At 39.4% G+C, this 22,443-nt stretch overlaps 1 protein-coding gene across 2 annotated transcripts; it reads right to left on the bottom strand.

The window, feature by feature from the left end:
• Positions 1-180: 180 nt before the first annotated feature.
• On the bottom strand, positions 181-21,236 carry LOC131559949 (protein zyg-11 homolog B). Of its 2 annotated transcripts, none has more exons than XM_058808534.1 (14): positions 21,056-21,236; positions 15,087-15,252; positions 11,974-12,728; positions 9,794-9,934; positions 8,388-8,564; positions 7,431-7,495; positions 6,750-6,849; positions 6,619-6,669; positions 5,936-6,097; positions 5,778-5,825; positions 4,957-5,154; positions 4,809-4,861; positions 4,455-4,552; positions 181-2,175 (listed from the first exon to the last, which is right to left on the bottom strand). In XM_058808534.1, the coding sequence occupies exons 2-14, from the start codon at positions 15,136-15,138 to the stop codon at positions 1,985-1,987; spliced, it is 2,091 nt and encodes a 696-aa protein (XP_058664517.1). In that variant the 5' UTR covers positions 15,139-15,252; positions 21,056-21,236; the 3' UTR covers positions 181-1,984. The 2 variants fall into 2 exon arrangements, with proteins under 2 accessions (XP_058664517.1, XP_058664516.1); XM_058808533.1 differs by lacking the exon at positions 21,056-21,236 and adding an exon at positions 20,938-21,001.
• Positions 21,237-22,443: the final 1,207 nt, after the last annotated feature.

The raw sequence follows: 22,443 nt of genomic DNA, 5'->3' as shown, positions 1-22,443 counted from the left end.
CATCTCTGTGCTTTCTGGCTGCAGAACTTCATGAAGTGACACGTCTCTCAAACATCTGGCCTGATGCCAGCATCATCCTTGCATTTTGTGCTGCATGAAGGAGTAATTTTTTTTTTTTTCAGTTAAGTTGTTTCAGCAAATTCTCCTGTTATTAGGAAAAGACAGATCTGTAAGGAGAGTTGTCACCTTTATTTGAAAATCTTAGCAATTGATTTATATTCATTCTATTGACACCAATTTTGACAAGTTTTGTGTTCCATTTCATGTATAAAGGAAATTCCATAGCAGACATCTTAGAAGGGTGGTGGGTAAAAGCCTGGAGGCTGTTTTTAATTTTTAAACCACTTTCAGAATTCAAAGCTAGAGCCAGCTGAATTTCTGTTGGAATTGAGAAAACTTTATATAACCAGATCCACAGATTAAAATGATGCCAGCCAAAATTATACTCTAGTACAAAAAACAATTACACAACACTGATTAAATTACTGGATCAGTACCTTTTGAGGTTGCTGAAATACACATTAATTAGGTTATTGAAGATTAGAGGTGGTGTTCTTATATGAAGGATGGGAGTTGGGAGGGAAAGGATTTAAAAATAGTAAAATACAGTCATCATGAAGAAGCCATTTCTGCTGGTAAGCTACCAAACATAAGTTTTCTTTTTAAATTCAATTACCCAATATTTACACAAGAGTCTCTGAATATCAAATCAGTTGCCATGGAAATATGGAAACTAAGCAGATAAACAAAAACAACACCTGAAATTAAATTGCATTTGAATGGACATGCAGTTTGCTTCCACCACTTGCATTGTATCAGGCATCTGTACACTGTGCAATATGTTTCATTCAACACATGGTTTGAAACCCAAAGGTAACCAAGAAAGAAATAAATTGTTACAATTATCTTTATGTAGAATTTCATACTCCACAAAACAATGCAATTGACACAGGGCTTACACAGAACATTGGGTGATGCGTTGCACTCACTGTGATGGCTTGGAAATATAATTCACTGCACAATACTCACAGAATATTTACAGAAAATGAGAGCAATCATTAGTCTCTTATAAATAAGGTGACCAAATATCCCAGCCTTCTATGAATACATGTAACCCCCTCCATGATGAAGTCATGGCAGTTATTTTGCTCTAATGAGCCTGCTCCTATCCCCATGAGTATTCTAAAAACAAAAGAAAGATATCACACACAACCAAAAGTAGTCACACAACAAAACCCCATTCTTGTTATAAAATTTAAATTCTTTAACATCCTTTTAGTACTGTCTCATTTTAGTTCAGTTTCTACTGCTTTACTTCCATGGGTTTCCCCTTTCCCTGAACGTGATGCTGGTCCCCACCTCGACAGGAGCAGGGAGGACTCTGGAGAAATGAACTGTAAAAAGGCATCATCCCAGCAGTAAGGAAAACAAAAGAACATGGCTTGCAGGCAAAAGGAAAAGGAAGCTGAAGACTCATTTGTGTCTAGAAGGGTGAAGAGAAAACGGACATTTTGGTCGCCTTAGTTACAAGTCTCTCGGTCACCTGCATGCACGGACTTTTGTTTTAGTCTGGAAGTGTTGATTTCCCAACCACACCCGGTTTTATTCAAACACCAAACTGGTGAGCAGTGTTATGAACAGCAATCACAAGGATGGAACAGCCTTTTCTCTCAGAAGTAACAAAACAAGATACTCCTTGAAGTCTTCTTTCCAGCTGTGCATATGGATCTGAACAAGTCCCATCTCCTGGCAGGCAGCACTATCCCTGCAGGCATGACCAGCTCAAGCTGTGACCCTTGACAAGTTGTGCACGAGGTTGCCATTAAAGGTGACATTCAGCAAGGTTACCACACATGGTTTGGGTACCACAGTTACCAGCAAATCACTTTAATGGTGACCAATAGATTATAAGTTACTCCAACTACACACAAATCAGAGAGGATTATTACAGAGACAATACTTTACACTCCTCTACCTGCAGCTTTCAGTTTGGTTTGGTTTGTTGCTGTTTTCTACATGGTGGTGGTCTCCCGTGGCGCATAATGTGTTTTTCTAAACTATCCAGGATGGCAACAGCAATCCTTTGGACATGGGGATCAGTGTGGACATTTTCCTTGATGTTGTACAAATGCTGCAAACCACCTTCTTCAATTAACATGCTGCAGTATCTGGCGGCTGTAATAGGATTATAAAAAGGGAATTAAAACCAGAATTATCTAGGGTAAAGGTAGGAGATAACGTAAACACTGATTGAAATCCACTTTTGTCTCCAGGCAGTATTTAAGACACCCCCTAAAGTGTCCACAGACATGCATGAGTACTTTAACAAGTGACAACACAACAGAGTTATTTGGACAGGAGTCCAGCTGTAATCAGGTCTCTTACCAGTCTGTCTCAGCTGACTGGAAAGTGCCCTGTAATGTGCACAGTATTCTCTCTTCCCCCCACCTCCTCTACAGGCATTTAAAGTGCACATAAACAAACCAGAAGAAATGGGAATCAAAAGCACTATAGTGTCTATGAGTATACAGGTAATAGCCCCTTTCTCAAAAACCTTGGTACAGAACAATTACCAAAAAATGGTATCAGATATACCACATAATTTGTGGAGGCCTCCAGGCTTGGAGAGCAAATACAAACTAGCTCCTTCCAATAGTTTGCTAAATATATTGATGGTGGCCTCTCATTAATTATAAGTTGCTACAAATGCCTTTCCAGGGAAATGCCTTTCCAGGGTTTTTTCCACTTACATTCTGGAATTCACTAAGTTGAAATCACACCCCCATCAGCTGCAGCATTATTAAGAGCAGGGAACAGCTATAAAAAGAGCTGTAGGGTGGATGTAATGTGCAAGCTGCAGAAGTTGTTATGGAAAGGTCAGGATGACTGTAATGCAATCCACAGGCCATTACCTCAGATGGGCCCAATTGCACATGCATCTCAGTGGTGCAACACCAGACTTGTTTTAATGCTGATGTTCAGCATTTCACTGGGGATCACATTTACTGTGGCACTACAAATATTTTAGTTGGGTTACCTCACAGAGGTGACTATGACATAGACAAACAGCAGCAGAATAAAAAAAAATATACAAAAAAATTTAAACCAATTGCTTCCAGACCACTTTATGCTGTCATCTGTAAGAGGGGGTCTAAATAAAAAGCATCTCCTCTCCAGGACTACTAAAAGCTTTCTTGGTAACAAGCACTAAAAGCTGAAGATTTTCCTCCCAAATACATCTTCATATTTCAGAATTAAACACTTTTTTCCCCACAGTAGATTACTACATTTGCTACCAAACATTTGGTTTCTCTGCAACTTTGTCCAGAAGCTTCTGGCATCAACTACCATGAGAACTAAAAGAATTCTGTCTTGGTCTCAAATCACGAGTAAGCCACTGCAAACCTCAGTAGCATGTTAAAAGCTCAGATGTGAGGGCAAACAAAATACCAAAATTAAATAGAACAGATAGGACAACACAAAATTAACAGGACTGAGGCACAAAGAAAAATTATAGGGCCTTATTTAAAATCTGTTATCCAGATCTGACCAGTAAAACAATTCTGTCAGAACAGTCTGACTTCATCATGAAAAATCTCACAGATTTCTGGACAGTACCCTGGGAACAGAGGCATATTTATGAGCTCTACAAAGGGCAGCAAAACAGTATTCTGTGTGCAGTTTTATATTATGTGATGTTATTGGCTGGTCCTAAACAGATGCCTTATCACTGCAGAAATAAAGATTGATGGGGACAGGGATAAACAAGCCCAGATATGCTGCCATCAAGGAGATTAAAAACTGGCACAGAAAACACTTCAAATACTTCAGAAGAAATCTGCTTTATATAGACATATTCATGACAAAAATTCCTGTCAAAAAACCCCCAACATTAAAAGCCAGGAAAGTTTGCCCCTCCTACACTTAGGTATGGTTGGGGGATTTATTTCCTTTTCCCAACAATTCTGCACAACATCAAATGCTCTCAAATCAGTCTATTTCTCATTTTGCAGATGGGAAAGAGAGATTAAGAAAATGACATTTATGCCACAGCAAGTTACTGCAAAAAGGCAATTAGAGATGAGGAATAACTATAGTTTTTGTTCTCATAGTAAGACACTGCTACCTGCCAAAGTAATTGCTCTTAATTTAAAAGGAATTTGTTGCCCAGCATTAATATTTGCATATTCTATTTGAATAAAAACACGTATGCAAGCAAAAAATGTAGTTAAATCTTAACAAATCCACATTATGGAATTAACACTATGCATCTAACAGAAAAATTTCAGTTAATAGAAGAGATGTAAGGAACTTCCACTACTCTCTTTTTCTCCTCCATTTAGTCAAGCCCCAGGAGTGAATACCCCAGAAATTCTTATTTTTCCCACTTCATGCTAGTGAATACCATACCAAAAAAAGAAGAATTTTAAGGGTAATATTCTCTCAATACATACGATTTTTGCTGCAGACGTGCTGCATTGCCCACACTGCCCATAACTGGACACCAGGTGTCATGAAACAGCCAAGTAGTGGGAAAAATGGATTGAAAGACCTATTAAAAAAAAAAAACAAACAAACAGTTACTTGCTTTATTACTAGATACTTTTACTTCAGAGGTCATATGATGTTTGTTCCATATATTAACTACTTGTTAACTACACATGTTAGCCACATGTTAAGTACAGGACACATTGGTCTGCTGCATCTAAAACTCATTTAAGACAACTACCTGCAAATATCATATATAGTAGATATGTGGTTTGCTTTTTTCCCCCAAGCTCTTGATCACAAGATAAGACAATATTTACCTGTAAGCCACCATCTCACATTCTGGGGTTGGCCAGTTCAAAATGGCAGTATGCTGTAAAATACAGAACCAAGAACATTGATTGTTAAATACAAACATTGAAACAAAAATAGAAAAGACTGTGATAAAATTCACCATGATTTCTGTACCAGCTGTTCAAGGAGAGATGTCCTCTGGCTGCGACTCAATGTCCAGGCCTGCTCTCCCCGAGAAATCAGATGAGCAATAATCCCTGCTGCAAAGTAGCTGACTTCCACCTCCACACTGTGCAACAATTTACTGATGTGGTCTATGAAGTCCTTCCACATTAACTCAGAATGGAGCTCTTTCACTTCAGCTATGTTATTCTGGAATGGGGAAATAAATAATAAAAAAAAGAGAAAATGTCAACAGAAAGAAGATGGTGTGAGGGAGATAAATGCAAATTTGAATTATATTGTGTGAGTAGACACAGATAAACACTCAGATGAGATCTCTGTACATCCAGGTGACCACCACATGCCAAAATTCTACTTTTGCTTTTAGAAATTTTTCCAGTCTATGCAGGAATTTGCATCAAAACAAAGAGGTTTTCTCCTAAATTATTTTATGCCATTAAAGTTTAGATTAATCAAAGGCTATTTTTAACATTCTCAAGCCCAATTTAAAAAAATTCCAGCAAGGCAAAATTCTGCATTCCGCTGACTTTCAACCTACTTTTTGTATTTGGACTCATGTGAAGCCTCACTCTCCTTTCTGAAAAGCTCTTTTTATTTCTTCTAACCATCAATTTCAATATAATTTTTGAAGAAACATAAAAAAGTTCAAAAACATGCACATTGCAAATAATACACACTATAAGGATTAAAGAAGAATGTAAAAAATATTAGGATATGAAAAACTAATTTTTCAGGTTAACACAGAGTAAAATATCCTTTCAAAATAAAATTTTACAAGTATATGTTTCAGACTGTTATTTTTTTCATCTTACCAGAAGTCCAAGAACTTTCTGTTGGATGGATGATTCAGATGGAAAAGACTGTGGATAAAGCAAATTAAAAAAAAAAAGTAAACATTTATGCTTATTATTGAAACAGCTTTAATTATAAACCTGTGCTGCTAATCTACCACCAAGCCCCCCTTCCTCACCTCTAAGACTCTCATGAAAAGTTCTAGCCCTTGGTTTTCAATAAAGTGCCGACACGTTGTTGGAGATTCATCTGTGAGGTTCCAAAGTGCACTCAATGTGAACTTGAGGGTGGTATCTACAAGATTCTGATTTGTTTTCTGTTTGACTATTTGTAGAAGTTGCTAGGGAAAAAAAAATCAAAATATCAACATATGTATTAACTCCTCTGCTTTTTTCTACACTAAGTGAGCAATGCATAGCTGCTGTCATTTATACAGAGTAAAGATAAACATGCTTAGAGTCAAACTACAAAATAGACCAGCTATTAAACTTTTTACCTCTGCCTGCTAAAGGAACTCATTCCTTTGTTTCCACAGTAATTACATGTGTAGGGCTATTACAGATGGCACAAAGCCACCCACAGAATCAGAACCTTTACAACAGTATTTACTTCATTCTCATTTTGAGCATCTTTCACCCTCAACAATGAATTTCAAATCAAGGTATGTCTTGCTATCTTACTTACTTTGCATTAATTGTGTCAAGTTTTTCCACTTTGGCTTACCTTCTAAATAATTTTCACATGAATACATGTTAATATGTTCTTAGAATTTTATGTCCTTATGTTTACTTTGTATGTCCAGGAACACTGCTAGTATGAACAGCTGGAGAGGATGGAATGGCAGGAAAGCATCTGACTTACCCTAACAATGAAGAGTTCTGCACCAAGTTGAGCTGTTTGCTCTGTTGAAAGCTGTAAACAAACAAAAGCAAATCAACATTATTTTAGAGTTTAGAAATATTTTCCTATCATCTCAAAGCTTAATTCCATACCTTTGCAGCAAGAATGGAAATTATGGCTACAGCCATCCTTTGCATGTTTTGATCTTCATGATTGCACAGCCACTGCATAACAAGTTTGGCTGCTTCAAACCTGGAAGTTAAAAACAAAAATTAATTTTTATAAGGCTCATAAGTGTTAGTAAAAGAAAGATGTACACAGACAACAGAAGTATGCTTCATACCATAAAAAGTAGAAAGACACAGAGAAATTGGATGTATTGTATGAGCCTCTGTCAGCTTTAAGCTGTTGACTTAGAGTCTCTTACTTCTAATTATGTATCAGAGTGCACAGGAAGTGCTTCCAAAGAAGGAAGAAAAATTTGGCATAGTCTTCTGAAACAGCAGACCATCACATTTCAAAGTATTTGGACAAAATATTTGAGTAAAAAATGTCTGCAAAAAGCAACCCCAGAGAAATGCTGACTTCTGTTACATGGAATTAAAGATAGACCCATCCAGATGAAGTTCAAAAACCTCTGTACAGCAAAGGATTTTTTCAGACCTATACTCAATTGTATATATTTGTGTCAACAGGCCTAAAACAATATAGGCCAGATAAATTCAGCACACTGGATTGACTTAAACTGAGCAAAACCGGGGCCAGAAACAAAGCTTCTGAAGAAAAATATTCTGCAATGCTTCAACTCATTTCAACTGACATCTAAAACTTGCCTGTTAAATGGGACATCCTGAAGGATTCTGTCACTGCATAGTGAAAGAAGGCAATTCTTTTGCAGCTGTAAGAAATAAAAAACAATTGCTTTATTAGAAACACAAAAATTTTGGAACACTTTCTATTGGGGTGCACGAGACAGAGAGTACTTTGGACCTTATGAGCATAAGAGAACTGATAGACAAAATGCCTTGGCAAAAACAAATGGAACTTTGAAAATTAGATCTAGATAGCAAGAAGATTTAATTAGACAGGTTTACAAGAAAAAAAAATCCTATTAAACAATGCAAGCAAGAGATGTTGTTATATGCATAAGTTTGTGTATGTGATTTCAACCTAATCATTGTAGTACACTTTACTAGTCTCCCTAAAATACTATATAAGTGCTTGTATCCCACAATAAAATCAGATTCTGATCACCTAGTTGTTCCGGACACATTTTATGAAAAATCCTTTCCTTAGGATTTTTCCTCCTGAGAAGCCGAGAGACCTCAGGAACAAAATGTAAACATTTATTATCTGCTGCTGTGGAATGCAACAGGGGCATCTGGGATTGGTTTCATGTGGTTGTTTCTAATTAATGGCCAATCACAGTCAGCTAACTTGGACTCTCTGTCCGAGACACAAGCCTTTGTTATTATTCTTCTTTTTCTATTCTTAGCCAGTCTTCTGATGAAATCCTTTCTTCTATTCTTTTAGTATAGTTTTTATATAATATATATCATAAAATAATAAATCAAGCCTTCTGAAACATAGGATGAGGGAAGAGACAAGCATCTGACCCTAAGCCCCCTGTGAACACCATCACACCGAGTCAATCTCCCCGTCTCTCTCCATCACCGACAACTTTCTTGCCATAAACACATTTCCCCGAGGTCCTGGGACGTGGAGAAACCTTTTGTTGAGACCCACAAGACAGAGGACGGCACAGAAAGCAGAGGAGCTTTGCCCTGTACCTGCTGATGATTGGGGAAGTGCTCCATGGCCTTGAGGAGCAGGTGGGTGACGTCTGCCAGGAGGCGCACGGGCATGCCGGCCGCCAGGTCCTGCTTGGTGAGGTTGAAGACGCAGGCGCTCGCCGCCAGCTGCACGGGCAGGTTCAGGGGGTGGTTCCTCATGCCCATCACCACCAGCTGCAGCACAAGGGTGGCCCACGTTAGCTGCTCACACATTTGCACACAGAGCCCAAGAACAATCTGCCTCCTGCTCCAGGCCACAGCAGTGACTCACAGCATCCAATTCCTGCCTGCCTTGTACTTGAGCGAGAAATCCATCTGGTGGGATTGGAATTCTCAAGGAATAACATTTCATTCTGCTCAGCGATTCAAAGCTGGCAACTTCTACTGCTCCAAGTCCTTTTGCACAGCTTGTAGCAACCTCTCAAAGAAGAGGCTGCACAGACTGCAAGAAATTCCTAGAAAGAACCAGGCTGGGATAAAATCACCAAACCCTTTCAGAGGTGAATGATGCAGGACAGAGTTTCTGCAGTGCAACAGTAATGATGTAGTGCCTTGTTGTTTGGTGATGAGCCATTTGGAATCACATCCTGAGCTGTAGGTCAGGACAGATTTTTTGCAGCTTCTTCCTGCATGATGCTTTTGGCTATGTATGTTGATTGTGATCTCACCAAATAAACATTTAATAATAATATTTTGCTTGTCGATAACTGACAGGTAAAGTCTTTTGGACATTGATGCCAAATTTAAGGCCACTTGTTCAACATCGAAGAGGATAAGAAAAATAAAAACCATGTGTCCTACTGGTGCCTCTTTTTAGGATCCTTACAAAACTTAAACCATCTCTAACATTCTAGACATGGAAAGCCAATGCCTAAAATGGATTTTTAAGGAAAGTTTTGGGCTCCAGGTTACAGCCCCATACAGAACACTGACAATATCCATTCACCCATTACCCTGCTGGAGGGTGACAGTAGAGAAGCTGTCACTCAATTCTTTCCTTATTATTAATGTTTTGTGAGCATCAGTAGAAGGCACTGCTCTGTCTGGTGAATAAGAGTAGACACAGCTTTGATTAGAACCCAAGCAGATATGATCTAATGACAGAATTCAGCATCTGAAGAATATTTCATATCATATTCAAAGGTATGTGAAAAAATCAATTTACATGCTACTAAATTTAGATAATTTCCATTAATAGAGAACAATTTTGCCTAACATAAAACACTACAGGGCATCTTCTACATCCCTCATGTTTAAATAGTTCTTTTTTTTTTATTTAACATTACAATTTTAATCTTCAAAAACACAACCGAAAAGGTAAAAGCTTATAAACTAATTTATACCAGGCTTTTGGGGATGAGCTCAGGAAGAACACACAAGAACCATCAAAACTATTATTTTACCTTTAAAATTTCAGGCTTAGTTTTTTCCATTACATGTGTCAGGCTGAATAAATGAAAGAGTGCTTCCCTCACAAAGAAGGCTCGTTCACTGTACCGCTTCAGTGCTTCTGAAATCTGAGTTTCATTTGCTTCTCCTGACACCTGTGAACACAGAAATAATCTTTAGTTCAAGATGTCAACATTTTAGTTGCAAAGTTTTGTTCCCAAAAAATGCAAAGCTGCAGTTTCAAAGGCAGTGATTTGGCCAAGTCTTTCTGTAAGCAAATGATTGCCAGCCTGCTCTAGTTTCCATTTAATGATATTTTCTGTTATAACTGTAAATTGTGTAACTGGTTTGTTCCTCAGTCCTACTATTTAATGAATCATTGCTGCAATCACTGTTTTTTATAACTCTTAGGGCAGCATGCAAAAATTGTTCTACTTAACATGGCACATACAAAAAAAGTAAAAGGTTATATATAAAGTGTCACATTCTGTGCATCCTGCATTGTATACAGGCATGTTTTTTTGAAATTTTTGATATCAGGAATATATTACAGACTTGAGAGAACTGACAGCATCTTGGATTTTTTATTCTCCACTGATTAGAACAGGGTAGCCCTGTTTACTGACATGTTGTACAGCCAATTATACCCTACATGAAAAATTTCCACTTGGTTTCATGTTCTCAACTATAATATCTGCCTAGTGTTCATAATCAAATTTCACAGGGCTGCTGTAAAGACAGTAATATTTTACCTCTGCTGTTTCCATGAATTCTGTGTCTTGTTTACTCTTTAGCAGTATCTAGACTAAGCAGTTTAATATTTCAGTAGAGTTACTAATGAATTTAGGTCACCAAAAAAACAAAATAAAACCAATCATAGCCTACAGTCTCTTCTTGACAATTATGCCTTTAAAAAAAAAGAATGCAAACTGTATTTTGCTAACCACAGTGCCACAAGTCCATTGTGACTTTCACATTACTAGAACCTTCCTCCTTCCTGCCTTTTCATGGTGCAGACAGTTCTATGAAGCAATTATTCTGAACAGCAAGGATTACATTGCATTATTTTATACCAAACATGAGGTATAACCTCCTGGTGCTGGATATAATCACACCAAAGGGGAACTTGCCTTTTCTGTGCATTTCAACACTGAGACACTTTGCTGTCAGCTGTGACAACTAAGTACTCAAGAGACCTGGCCCTCAACAACTGTCAAATTTCAGGGGCAAAAATACAAAAATTGTGTAGCTGTGTTACTCCACTTGCCTATAACAAGAGCATTCTGAATTTTAAAACTGAAGTGAAAAACTAGACTTGCACAGGAGACAGACTAAACTATGGACACATTAGGCTCTCTTCCTCATTCCCTCTGCAGCTTCCATCACTCTCAAGACCCAGCAGAAAGGAAAACTCAGTGTCAAAGATAACATACCACTGACATGTCTAAAACAACTTTTTTTTAATTAATTCTGACCTGCTTATTCTCCAATAATTGCCTTCAGATTTTACAGAACAGGGAATGATGTCTTGTTGCCTGGCTCTAAAAGATAAATAGATGCACTTCAGAAAACATAGTCTCATCCTAAGGGGCTAAGTAATTGAGGATTTGTCCAAGAAGAGGAAGCCTTTCATCCTAAATTATTGCTTCTTAGGTGATGCTTCTCATCACCAGAAGACCTTTCAAGACAAGTAGAAATATTGTAAGAGGAAATAACAGTGGTGATGGAGCATAACAGCAGCTGAGTGATTCAGCTTTATTGTATCTGCCGCGTTAATCATGAACTGCTCAAAGCTTATGCAAATTCTACCTCCACCCCTCACACATTGCTGACTTATGCCAGATACTGTCTGGAATCCAGGAAATATTATCCCACTAAGTGACTTCAGACAAGGCAAAGCTCAGCTTTCTTAGATATGGAAAATCAAGATCTATGGTTCACTGAAAAGGCACAGAAAACAGATGCCTCTTACAAGTATATGCATATATACAGTATTATGTAAATTTAGCAGTTTGTGTCAAAATTAAGTAGGAATTTCACCTAAAGCCAGGTGAAATTATAATTAACAGTTTAAATTATAATTATAATCGACAGTTTAAAAAAATGAACCCACACACACATACATTTACAAACTATTAGCTCTATTTCCCCTGCACATTCTATTTTTTCAGTGAAATTAATTCCCCCACTTAACCTTCAGGTTTCCTTCTCCTGTTAAGAACTCTGAGTAGCCGGCATCAGTAGCTAGCAGTCCTACAAACTGCATCGTGGGCCGCTGCAGAACGAATGCTTGTACAGCTTTATCTGTCACATGTTTTCTTCCAGAAATGTCCAAAGACACAAGGTTAGGCAAGATATCTTTCTGCTCCAGTAAACGAAGAGCTATGTCCGACGTGAACTGTTTGTCATCCGAAATATCAAGGTGATTCAGGTATTTTAGTTCTCTTATTACATCCAGAATCTGGGTTGTGGTCATTTTCAAGCATTTCAGGTGGTGCATGGTCAAAGACTTGAGCCTGTCTTTGCAGGTGAGGAGTGCTGTTATGTCAGTGACGGAGGTGTTGGATATATCCAGACTTTCCAACCTGGGAAGTGAAGCAACATCTGCCAAGTCCTCGTTGTAGAAGAGCACGTTGGTGATGCTCAACGCGCGGAGCCCGGACAGCTGACTGAAACACCTCTCGTAGGGGTCTTCCAGAGAAAGAGTCAGTGAGTTCAGCACCAGGCACTGCAGATTCTGCTGGATCCACTTATTGCTGCCCAGTCCACTGATAATGTCTGTGATTGTTATATCTGCATTGACCCCCGTGGCATCCAGCTCCACCAGCTTGTGATGGCAGAAGGCTTTGCGGAAAGCCACGGCGGAGATTTTGGCCTTGCGGATGCAGGCGCGCTTCAGGCGCATCTGGGTGCCTCGGAAGATGCCCACGGTGCCATCGTTGAGCAGCCCTGTGGGAAAACAGCATCAGTGCTTGGCTCCAGTGTTACACACCACCACTTGGACAGTAAAGGGTACAAAGTGTTGGCAGAGAAAATTAATTACAAAGTAGTTTCCCTCAGATCCTTACACCACCGATCCCAAAATCCTATGTTTGCGACTCCACTTTGAAGATTATGAGGTCGTGTCTGGAAAATTCCAGGCTTAAGAATAGGACAGATAAATAAGAAGCAGCAAATGCACGTTACCTGTTTGGTTCAGAAAATGGAACACAAAATAAATAAAATATGGGTATGATTCATAAACAATTAGAGTGCTGCACTCATTTGCTGTATTTTTCTCACTGAACTGGTTAGAAGTGTGCTAAAAGCAGAATTTCAAAATTTCTGAGTGCAATTCTCCTCTGGCCACAGTTCTATTAACCTCAAGATTGCACCACCTATCAATGACTTGTTCTCATCTTGCTTTAACTACATAATCTAGCATTTGACTGAATTCTTAAGTAGGATCAATACTAAATTAAGCTTATTAAGTTCTATATGAAGAAGGTAGGAGTGTTGCTCAGAAACAAGCTGAATGTGAGAAAGAAACCTAAGAAGTGATTCAAAGAATAGAAAGAAGAGGGCAAGGAAAGGGTGGGAAGGAGAAAAAGACAGCAATGAAAAAAAGAAAAAGCAACAATCTTTTTACTCTGTAGAAAGAATTCAAAAGTAGCTTTTTCTTGCAAGACACTGGCAACATCCTAACTGAAACAATACACTGAGTTCCCTGAATTATCAAAAATGCATTGAATATACAAATATGAAATCTTAGTGTCTTATGAACAGAAGGATTACAAAAAGCCATGTGAAGGGTGCAGCTGCACAGGCATCCACACAACAGCAGTAGGAAGAACATGTCCTAGTTTTGCTCCTACAAGGTTATAAATGTCAACAACTCTCCTAGTTTTTAATCTCCTATCTTCACACATATTTAACAAAGAAAATGAAATAAAAATGCAATTTATTTGAATAATAACAACATTGCCACAACAGTTTGGATTTAAGTCATGGGCTAGTAACTACCTGTGTGACAAAGTCAAATATAAAGATTTGCAGACCTTTCTAAGGAGCAAATGCTTCAGGCACTTCTGACCAAGCAGTGAGGGGTCTACTTCCCTCTTTTTCAGGGAAAGCAAAAATATGGGATGGAACAACTGGTATGGAGCAGAAAAATTAAAAACAATAGATATAATTACAGTCTGGTTAAAGTATCACTAAATTACTTAATTTTTGCTAATCTCATGATTTAAGGACCAAAGCTCTCTCCCTGGCCTACCTTAGTCACATTGAGTTTACCTGCCACACACCTTTTTTCCATCCTGCATTCTTTATGTTTGTGGTATTTTGGTGTCCGAAAATGTCTTCACCACTTCCAGCATTGCTAGTGAGTTTCTGGTAATTCAGTTTCCTTGAATCTGATTTCTTGGGACTACTCTAAATAACTCCTTATCAGAAAATAGTGTATATTAAAGATTACCCTTTTTTATGAGCTTGTCTATTTTAGGACAATTCCTTCTGTTTCTTCTGACCAGAACAACTGGAGAAATCCATTACCTGCCCAGTAAGACCCAAATAAAATCTGCATCTATAGGATAGGGTGTTTGGTCTGTTTACAGTAATTTTTCTAGTGTCATGTCTAATTTTTTTAACAAAAATCTCCAGCATCTCAAGGAATGGATCTCTTATCTCTACTCTAGCACAACTTATACCTTTGCTTTTTCATGATAGATATTTTATTATACAAATTTTATCATGCTTAAAGCAAGCAACCAAGATGGCAGCCCTATCCTCAGAGAAATGCTGACAAGAGAGCCAGTAAGCCAGTACACAAAATGTAAGGATACCATAAGCTGTTTACACCACTCTAAAACTGAGTGCTTTGAAACAAATAATTTCATGTCAATAAAAGTATTAAGAGAGATGAGAAACTGCTTTAATGAATCCCAAGGTTTTGTTCTAACTTAATCACAGGGGCACACAGTAAAAAAATCCAATTAAATGCTCTTCAAGAGATATTGTTGCTAGAAGTAGTAGAATCTTTTTTTGGTTTTTTTTGTGAAATTATTGAAAGAAGATTGAAAAATGTTCAAATAAAGGAACAGTAAAATCATAAACCAAGACTAAGAACTTCCTATTTAGATCTATGTGGCAATGCAAAGCTCAGCTGAAGCTGTGTAAAGCAAAAATAACAAAAATTCTCTATTAAGGGATTACAGAACTCAGTTTTAACAGCTGCAGCAGCAGATTCTACTAGAAAATATAGCAGAACTGCAATGTCACATTCCAGTGAAATAAGTTCACCACTGAGCCATAAATGATTGTTTTTACCATGAAATGCCATCGTCTGCAGCAGTCGATCAGCCACCTCTTGAGGGAACATTCCAGGCTCCTGCAAGCACAATGTCCCATCTTGCCTTTCTGTGCAGAACTTCTCTAGGTTGGCAGTCAGGAAATTCAAACAGATATCAAGTAAAGAATATGGAGAAGCTTCCTCCTGTCACATGCAAGACACAAAGAAACAAAGGGGATTTAGTCAAGTCATTCTTTCTGTGAACCTTCCATTACTCTATAATGTCTTTTTGTTAGTCTGGCAAATATTACAAGAGGAGATGTCTCCCTCAGGGCCACACAAAGTCAGGTCACACAATGAACAACTGGCCAAACTGATGGGAGCCTCCGTCCCCTGGCATCCCCAGAACCACATCCAGCCACGTCTGCTGTGCTTTGAACACTACTTGTGTTCCCAGAGGAAGTAATGCAACTGCTGAAAAACAACTTTAACTTATGAAGTCTACTGGGAATTAATCAATCAAGACAGACTGAAAGAAGACTTAAAAATCAAATTATACATCTAGACTTAAAATATTTCTTTTAATCTTTCATTTAAGTCAATGTATATTAGAAGTCTGCTACCAACCTACATAAGAAATGCAGATATTGCAGATAAATTGCATATATAGGAGCAATTATTGATACTGAAAAGAGCAGCTATAGCTTCACATCAAAAAATGAAACCCAAAAAGAACCAGTTTAATTCCAAATCTTGTGCAGCAATAAACTAACATCTATTACAGTGATCCTTTTCCTCTTTCCAGGCACTCTGCACCTGGAAATCATCTATAGCACAAGTCTGGGTACAAAGGACAAGGCAGAATATAAACTTGATCTTTTGCCTCCGAGTTTGAGGATGTACACTGATACATGAAAATCTCAAAGGGTTTTTTTATTCCATGTCTAATAATAACCTACTGTTTTCAGGCACACAGATTAATCAACATAAAGAATGACTCTCAGCACTGTGAATCATCCCCAGCACCACACAAAAGAAGGCCGAGTGACTGGTACATACTCCCCCAGACAATATTGAAAATAACAGCATCAACTGTTGTCAGATCTCATCTGTAGGAAAAATAGTAGCTTCCCTTTTATACAGAAAATTCTGGATAATTTCACCTTTCTTTCTCAGCCCATTTAACTTCTGTTGCTTCGCTTGCCTAATATGCTGATCACAGGAGTACTGAAATATGTAAAAGGTTATAGAGGAGAAATATAAATAAGGTTACAGAGATAAGTATTCTAAAATAAGGTGCACATATTTGAGGACTGGGAGGTACCACATTAGGGCAAAGATGGAATGGAGTCTATCTTTAATGAATCATGTATTAACAACAATTAGAGACTGCAGTTTAATGGCTCCTGAAGACTTAAGTACAGGCTTGGGAAGTAAAATCTCCAAATTATTCAAATGCAAGCTCCTTTTGCAGCTTTTGACATGCAACTTTTAATCCTTTGACTCAGTTTTGCTAAGTGCTTAAGTTTCATTATTTTTTACTTTATTATTACATTGTATTGTTATAAAAACAGGAGTTACTTTGTGATGCAACTTGCTCCCATACCAGGAAACAGCAATTTTGGCTGCCTCCAATCTTAAGAGGATAAGAAAATGAAGGACGGAATTTGGAATTGTGAATGTCTGATGTTTCTTTTTGTTTCTTTGTAGTGTGCAATGATGCCTGACTATTTTCAAATAGTACATTTTTTATGTGAGATGGGAAAATTTCCTTTTAAACTTGAAATCAATATATATACCCAGGACTTCTATGACAGCTGATGAATCAAACAAAAATCAGAATCTCTACTCAAAGGTGTATGAAAATCATTCCCACTGAAGCAAAGACATCCACATCTCCATTAGATCTTGTTTCTAATTTGATGCTCAAAGATGACAAAACCAGAATACAGTCTCTCTTCATTCCTCCTGGAACTGTTCCTTCCTGTCTGCCAGAAAAACTGAAACACTTTGAAGTATCAGTGAACAAACTCCAATGAGAATTTTTAGCCCTGTAGATAGGCCACTGGCATATGACTCAGAAAACTATTTTTTCAAGCAGTACCTCTGAGTGGCCAATCTGTCCTTTGGAAATGCAAGTTGAATTTTTACATAATCCCTCTGGAAGTTCATGCAGGGCATCTCCATACAATCAAGGAACAAAAAGCACAAGCAGGGATCAATTACACTTGCAAACAAAACAGTTCTGTTTTTATGAACTCCACTCATTCCCACTATAGAAAACATCTGTAATATTTCTTCAACTTGCTACCCAAAGGCTGAGCAAACACCCCTGACAAAGGCTCCTGAGGTAACCTGGGCAGACAGGCAAAATGTTTTTATCTGTATCTAATAAAGTCCTCTGACAAGCATCCTAAAAACAATTCCCTAAGCCGCCTGATACTGAAATAGAACAACTCAAATGCAGTCTGGAAACCTTTCATGTGAGCTGGAGGCATTCCTTTTCTCACTCTTCTATACTTCAAGACAATATTGCCCAGTTAAAGTTGTATTTAAGCTCTTACAAGGTCAGAATTTAAGTGGTTCATTTCTCTGGCTCTGCTTTTGAATGTCAGGCTGAAGACAAACCTGTCATTTGTTTTCTGATCACTTCACTTCATATATATATATATTTATATATATCTATTTATATATTTATATTTATCTCTCACTATAAATGTATGTCAACCTTAGCAGAGCACTTGAATTTTTTTGTTATTATTTAATAAACATCACCCAGCAGTTTTTAAGTAGAACTTCCATTATGCTATTTTACGTTTTCATAGTCATCTTAATTATCTGATTTTTCAATTAACCTCACAGTTTCTTTCATTATATCAAATTAATTGAGTAGCCAGGAAACAAATATAAAAATTAATTCCCCAAACCACAAAATTATGAATTACATGATGCAAGCTGGGGTGCCTTCATTAACTAAAACATATATTATGAGAGCAATGTGACACATCTAAAACCTGGCTAGCTTATGGAATAGCATAAAAAGTAGAATAATTGCATTTAGATGGGCTTTTAAATGTTTATTTAAATTAATTATTTTTTTAAAAAAACTTTTAAAGTGCTCAATATAATCAAAGCCAACCAGAAGTATGCAGGGGGATGGGGTAAACTGCCTGGCTACTGCCCTCTGACAGAAACCCAATACAGAGGTGAACTGAAATGCAAAACCAGCTCCAACTTGATGTTACCAGCTCAGCTTCGAGCTCACACCAGGAAAGGTTCTCCCAAAGAACATTATCCTCCACTTCTTCTTGTGAGAATCCCATGAATCAGCTTTAAACACCACTAGAATATACTCAACACATATCCTGAAGTGCAGTTCAAAAGCAAAAAGAACTTAAGGGGACACATTAAAGCACTGGGAATAAGTTAAAGAACCTTAAGGCAAACATTATAAACCCAGTTTATAATGGCTGAGTGTGAGTATCAAAATAAAATCCTGTTCATTTGGGGAAGCATCACCAGGGAAGTACCTGCTTATATAACAATATCTAAAGAAAAATAAGAAACAGGTATAACTGCTGTTTTCTGTCAGTCATTACAATCTAGCTTTACAAAGGAAAAAAAAATTCCACTGCTGTGTGGGCCTTACTAATCACAGAGGTTGTGATCCTACCAACTCCAGCCTGGCAGACTCAGTTCCTACAGGCTCTGTCTCTCAGACTCATTAAAAATCTAATTTTTTTTTTTTTCCATCAGTAGTGTTTTGTTTTGGCTGGTTCTTGTTCTCCCTCAATAAATCAGTATGTAACACTGGAAGACAAATACCAATTTCATCTCTGACAGAGCCATGCCTGTGATGTGCTCCCCAAGTTTTACACCCAATTGCAGACTCAGCATGACAAACCCCAAACATGCCAAGTCTCTGTGAGCCAGGACCACCTGCTTTTCCCTCTCTAAAGTCTCAAAGGATGAGATGGGTACAGGATTAAGGACTTTTCAGTTTGTGGTGGTCATTTCTCTCAAAACATTAACAGAAAAAAAGAGGTAATTTAGAGCCTCAGTTTTGGTGTTGGCTGTACCATGTTTTCCAGCTGTTTTCTACCTCTCCACAGCCCCAAATCTTTACTTACTTTCTTAAAATGAACATTCTGAAAACAATTAAGAAATAGCAACTCAAGCAACAGCCACCAAAATTCCTCTGAGTGCTAAGAGAGGAAAGGCAGTGAAAAATAAACAGTTTCATGATTTATGCTACTAAGAAAGCTTTATGATTATCCCATTTAAATTAAGTTAAATGGAATTAAACAGAAGTAGGTGATTTATTAGCCAGACTCAAGGAAGGATTATGCTCAAAACTCCAATTTAACGTTAACTATTCTGGCACAAGAGGTGGGAACATAGAGATTAAAGCTGCTACTGATACAAAGTCAGCAGCCATCACAAGAGGCCTAAAATTAAATAGTGTCACATAAGAACTACATAGTAAGGCTACATATTTTAAGATTATTATCAAGAACTTCAGAGACACGTTCATAAATTAAAAATGATAGAGAGTGGAACCAGAGTGGTGTGCTGAACCACAAAAAAATCAGGGTGAAGCAGCCAAAGAAGGTGCCAGGAGAAGCACAAAAAAAAAAAAAGGAAGGATTAAGTCACTTTTAAGACACTCAGGAGATCTCACAGGGCTATTTATGTTAAGAGATACCTGCACCATTCCAGTTTAAAGGTAACAGCTACTAGAACACCCCAGGGATGAAAAGTACATTGGAAATAGGACATAAACCCAGCTTCTCTTAGCCTAGAAGATCAAAAGGTGAGAGATACAAATGCTACCAATAAATAAATACAGCACAATATATATAAACTATAGACGGAAAAAAAAAAAGCCATTAAAGAAAAACACACTGCAAGCACAGCAACAAAGGCATGTATAAATGCCATGAACTGGAAGTTTTGCCATAAATTTAGACATCAGTACATAGTTAAGCAATGAAATTCTACCCTAGTTCACTGATTAATGAGCAGGCACAAAATGTACCTACTTCAATAACAATGACACATAACTTTATTAGGGGATTGACTGAAATCAGGCTTTTCATGACAAGGGATGAGACTAGATTGCCCAGGAAGCTGCTGCTAGTCCTTGAAAAGGAAATCTGCACACTCATGCCTGGAGCAGAGGAGCAATCCAAACAGCTGCCATATGTTCAGCTCCGGCCTGTCTGGAGCAGGGAAAGGCTGCTCCTTTGGCAGCTCCGTGCTGGGAGAGCTCAGCGAGGCCCACGCACCGAGCCTTGGCACGGCTTCCTGCAGACAGAGCCCGGACAAAGCAATTCCCAGTGGGAAGGTGCTGTGCGGGGCTGGTGGAGGCAGGAGCCGGAGGAGGCACAGGCGGCCGGGCTGTGCAGAGCCGGGCTGAGCCCTCACTCCGGCCGGCCGAGGGGCTCTGCCCGCTCCGCCCTGGCGGCTGCGGGTGGTCGGCGCCGCACGGAGCCGTGAGGGGCCGCTCAGGGCGGCGGGTCTGGGCCGGCCGTCATCGCCCCCCCGGCGCCCTGGGGACACCGGGGCACACCAAGCCGGGATCGAGCCTCCCTCCCTGCCGTCCGCCGGGTCTCGGGTGCCCTTTTACATAACGGCGGCAGCGCCGCGGTTACACAACGAACGGCGGGGCTGCCCCGGCCCGGCCGCGGTACCGGCGGGAGGGAGGGGGCTCTGCCTGAGCCCATCAGCCGGGTTTGCGCCGCCGCCATGGCGGCCCCTTCCCCGGGGTCACCTCCGCTACCTGCGCCGAGTCCGGCACCCGGGGCTGCAGGAGAACAGCTCCCTGCCTCCCTTCCCTTCCTGCCTCCCTCCTTCCCCCGTCCCTGCCCGCCACCGTCACCCGCTCACCATCGCGGCGCTGGGTGCCGCCGGCGAGCGCCCAGCCAGCCGGTCCCGTCGCTGGGCTCCTTCTCTTTACGCTTTTTTTCTTTCCCTCCCTCCCTTCCCCCGTGTTTACCCCCCCGACCTGGAAGTGAATGTTGCCTCAGCCGGCCGGGATCCCGCCTCCCTTAAAGGGGCTGCGCCAGCACAGGTTGGTGCCGTGCTCGGGGAGCGGAGCCTCAACACTCGCGTTTTAGGCTCGAAGTGTGGGGAAAAGGGGCCATTGCGCAGCAAAAAGCATCGGCCTCTCTTGCTACGACTGTGTGGGACCTTTTCTTGGGCATGGTTGCTCCCGTAGCGGAGCCGGGACCCGAGAGCTCTGAGGCGCCCGTGAGCGCCCGGCTGGAGCAGGTGAGCAGCAGCTCTGTGGCCCTGGGACCTCCCACAGCCATGAACTGGCGTCGGCTTCACGCTTGGTGCTCTCAAGCCTCTGCAGTTCGTGTTTCCTGCACAAACTGGTTTATTCTGGTAATATGAATAATAACGTGCACCAGTACAATAGGTTCTGCCCGCCTGCTTTGGGGGGGGAGCTTTGCTGTAAGCATTCCGTACAAAGTAATTTCAGGTTTCAGATGACAGTAGTGGTGAAGAAAACCTGTCTCCCAACCAATACATACAATGTACTGTTGGTCAAAAGAATATAGTTATTTCTTGTTTCAGGATACAAAGTAAAGAGTGATACAAATACCCTATCCAAATAAAATTAATTAGACTATAGAATTTATGTAAAAGAATTGCTGATTCTACATGCAGAAGCTTTGGATAACTGTTGTTTGCAAACCAGCCAACCAGCAAGACACATAAATAAAAATTAAGGAACAATTACCAAAATTATTTATGTTTCTTTCTTTACCAGATGGCAAAAGATTTTATTAATACTATGAAACACAGTTTTACCAGTTTAAGGACTGCATAACAATGGTCAGTTATAGTTCTAATTCTTTAGATTAGACTGCTGATGTAGAGAAAATATATTACATGCTCAGGATCTGACAAGCACAGAATTAAGAATCTTCATGTTCTGAATTTAACCACTTAAAAACCTAATCTGCTTAGAAGAAACAACTTATATAATTATGGGCACAGATATTAGCTTAGATAAGGAAGCAGCTCATACTATTATTCTTAGTCCATTACATGTTTCTTCCACTTCATAATGTCTTTGCAAGCTTCCAGACTGTTCTTTCAATGGCTTTTAAATTCACTGATTCACTCTGACCTATCACCAGATGTCTTGTTTTCCGAATTTATGATAGGAACTGGGCTCAGGCAGTGAAAACTTTCAGTGACAGCCTGACCCCCTGCTCCCAGTGCCTGTTCTTAGCCTGTACTCAGGAATCCACTCCTGGTCTGGAGCAGCCATATGGTTGAGTTGGCACAGGCTCAGCATTGGCATCAGGAGCTGCAAAGAAAATACCAGCAAGAGCAGACTCTTCAAGGACTTTAATAAACTCAAGGAATTTCTACTGAGCC

The sequence above is a fragment of the Ammospiza caudacuta genome, chromosome 7 (assembly GCF_027887145.1).
Source record: "Ammospiza caudacuta isolate bAmmCau1 chromosome 7, bAmmCau1.pri, whole genome shotgun sequence".
Classification (NCBI taxonomy): Eukaryota; Metazoa; Chordata; class Aves; order Passeriformes; family Passerellidae; genus Ammospiza; species Ammospiza caudacuta.
The sequence above is the reverse complement of the archived record's forward strand: the minus strand, read 5'-3'. Positions and strand labels throughout refer to the sequence as shown.

Coding starts and splice junctions, on each gene's coding strand:
- LOC131559949 (XM_058808533.1), bottom strand. Junction 8,565..9,793: donor CTAAGCCTGAAATTTTAAAG/GTAAAATAATAG, acceptor CTTGTGCTGCAG/CTGGTGGTGATGGGCATGAG. Junction 5,826..5,935: donor TTTTCATGAGAGTCTTAGAG/GTGAGGAAGGGG, acceptor CTTTATCCACAG/TCTTTTCCATCTGAATCATC.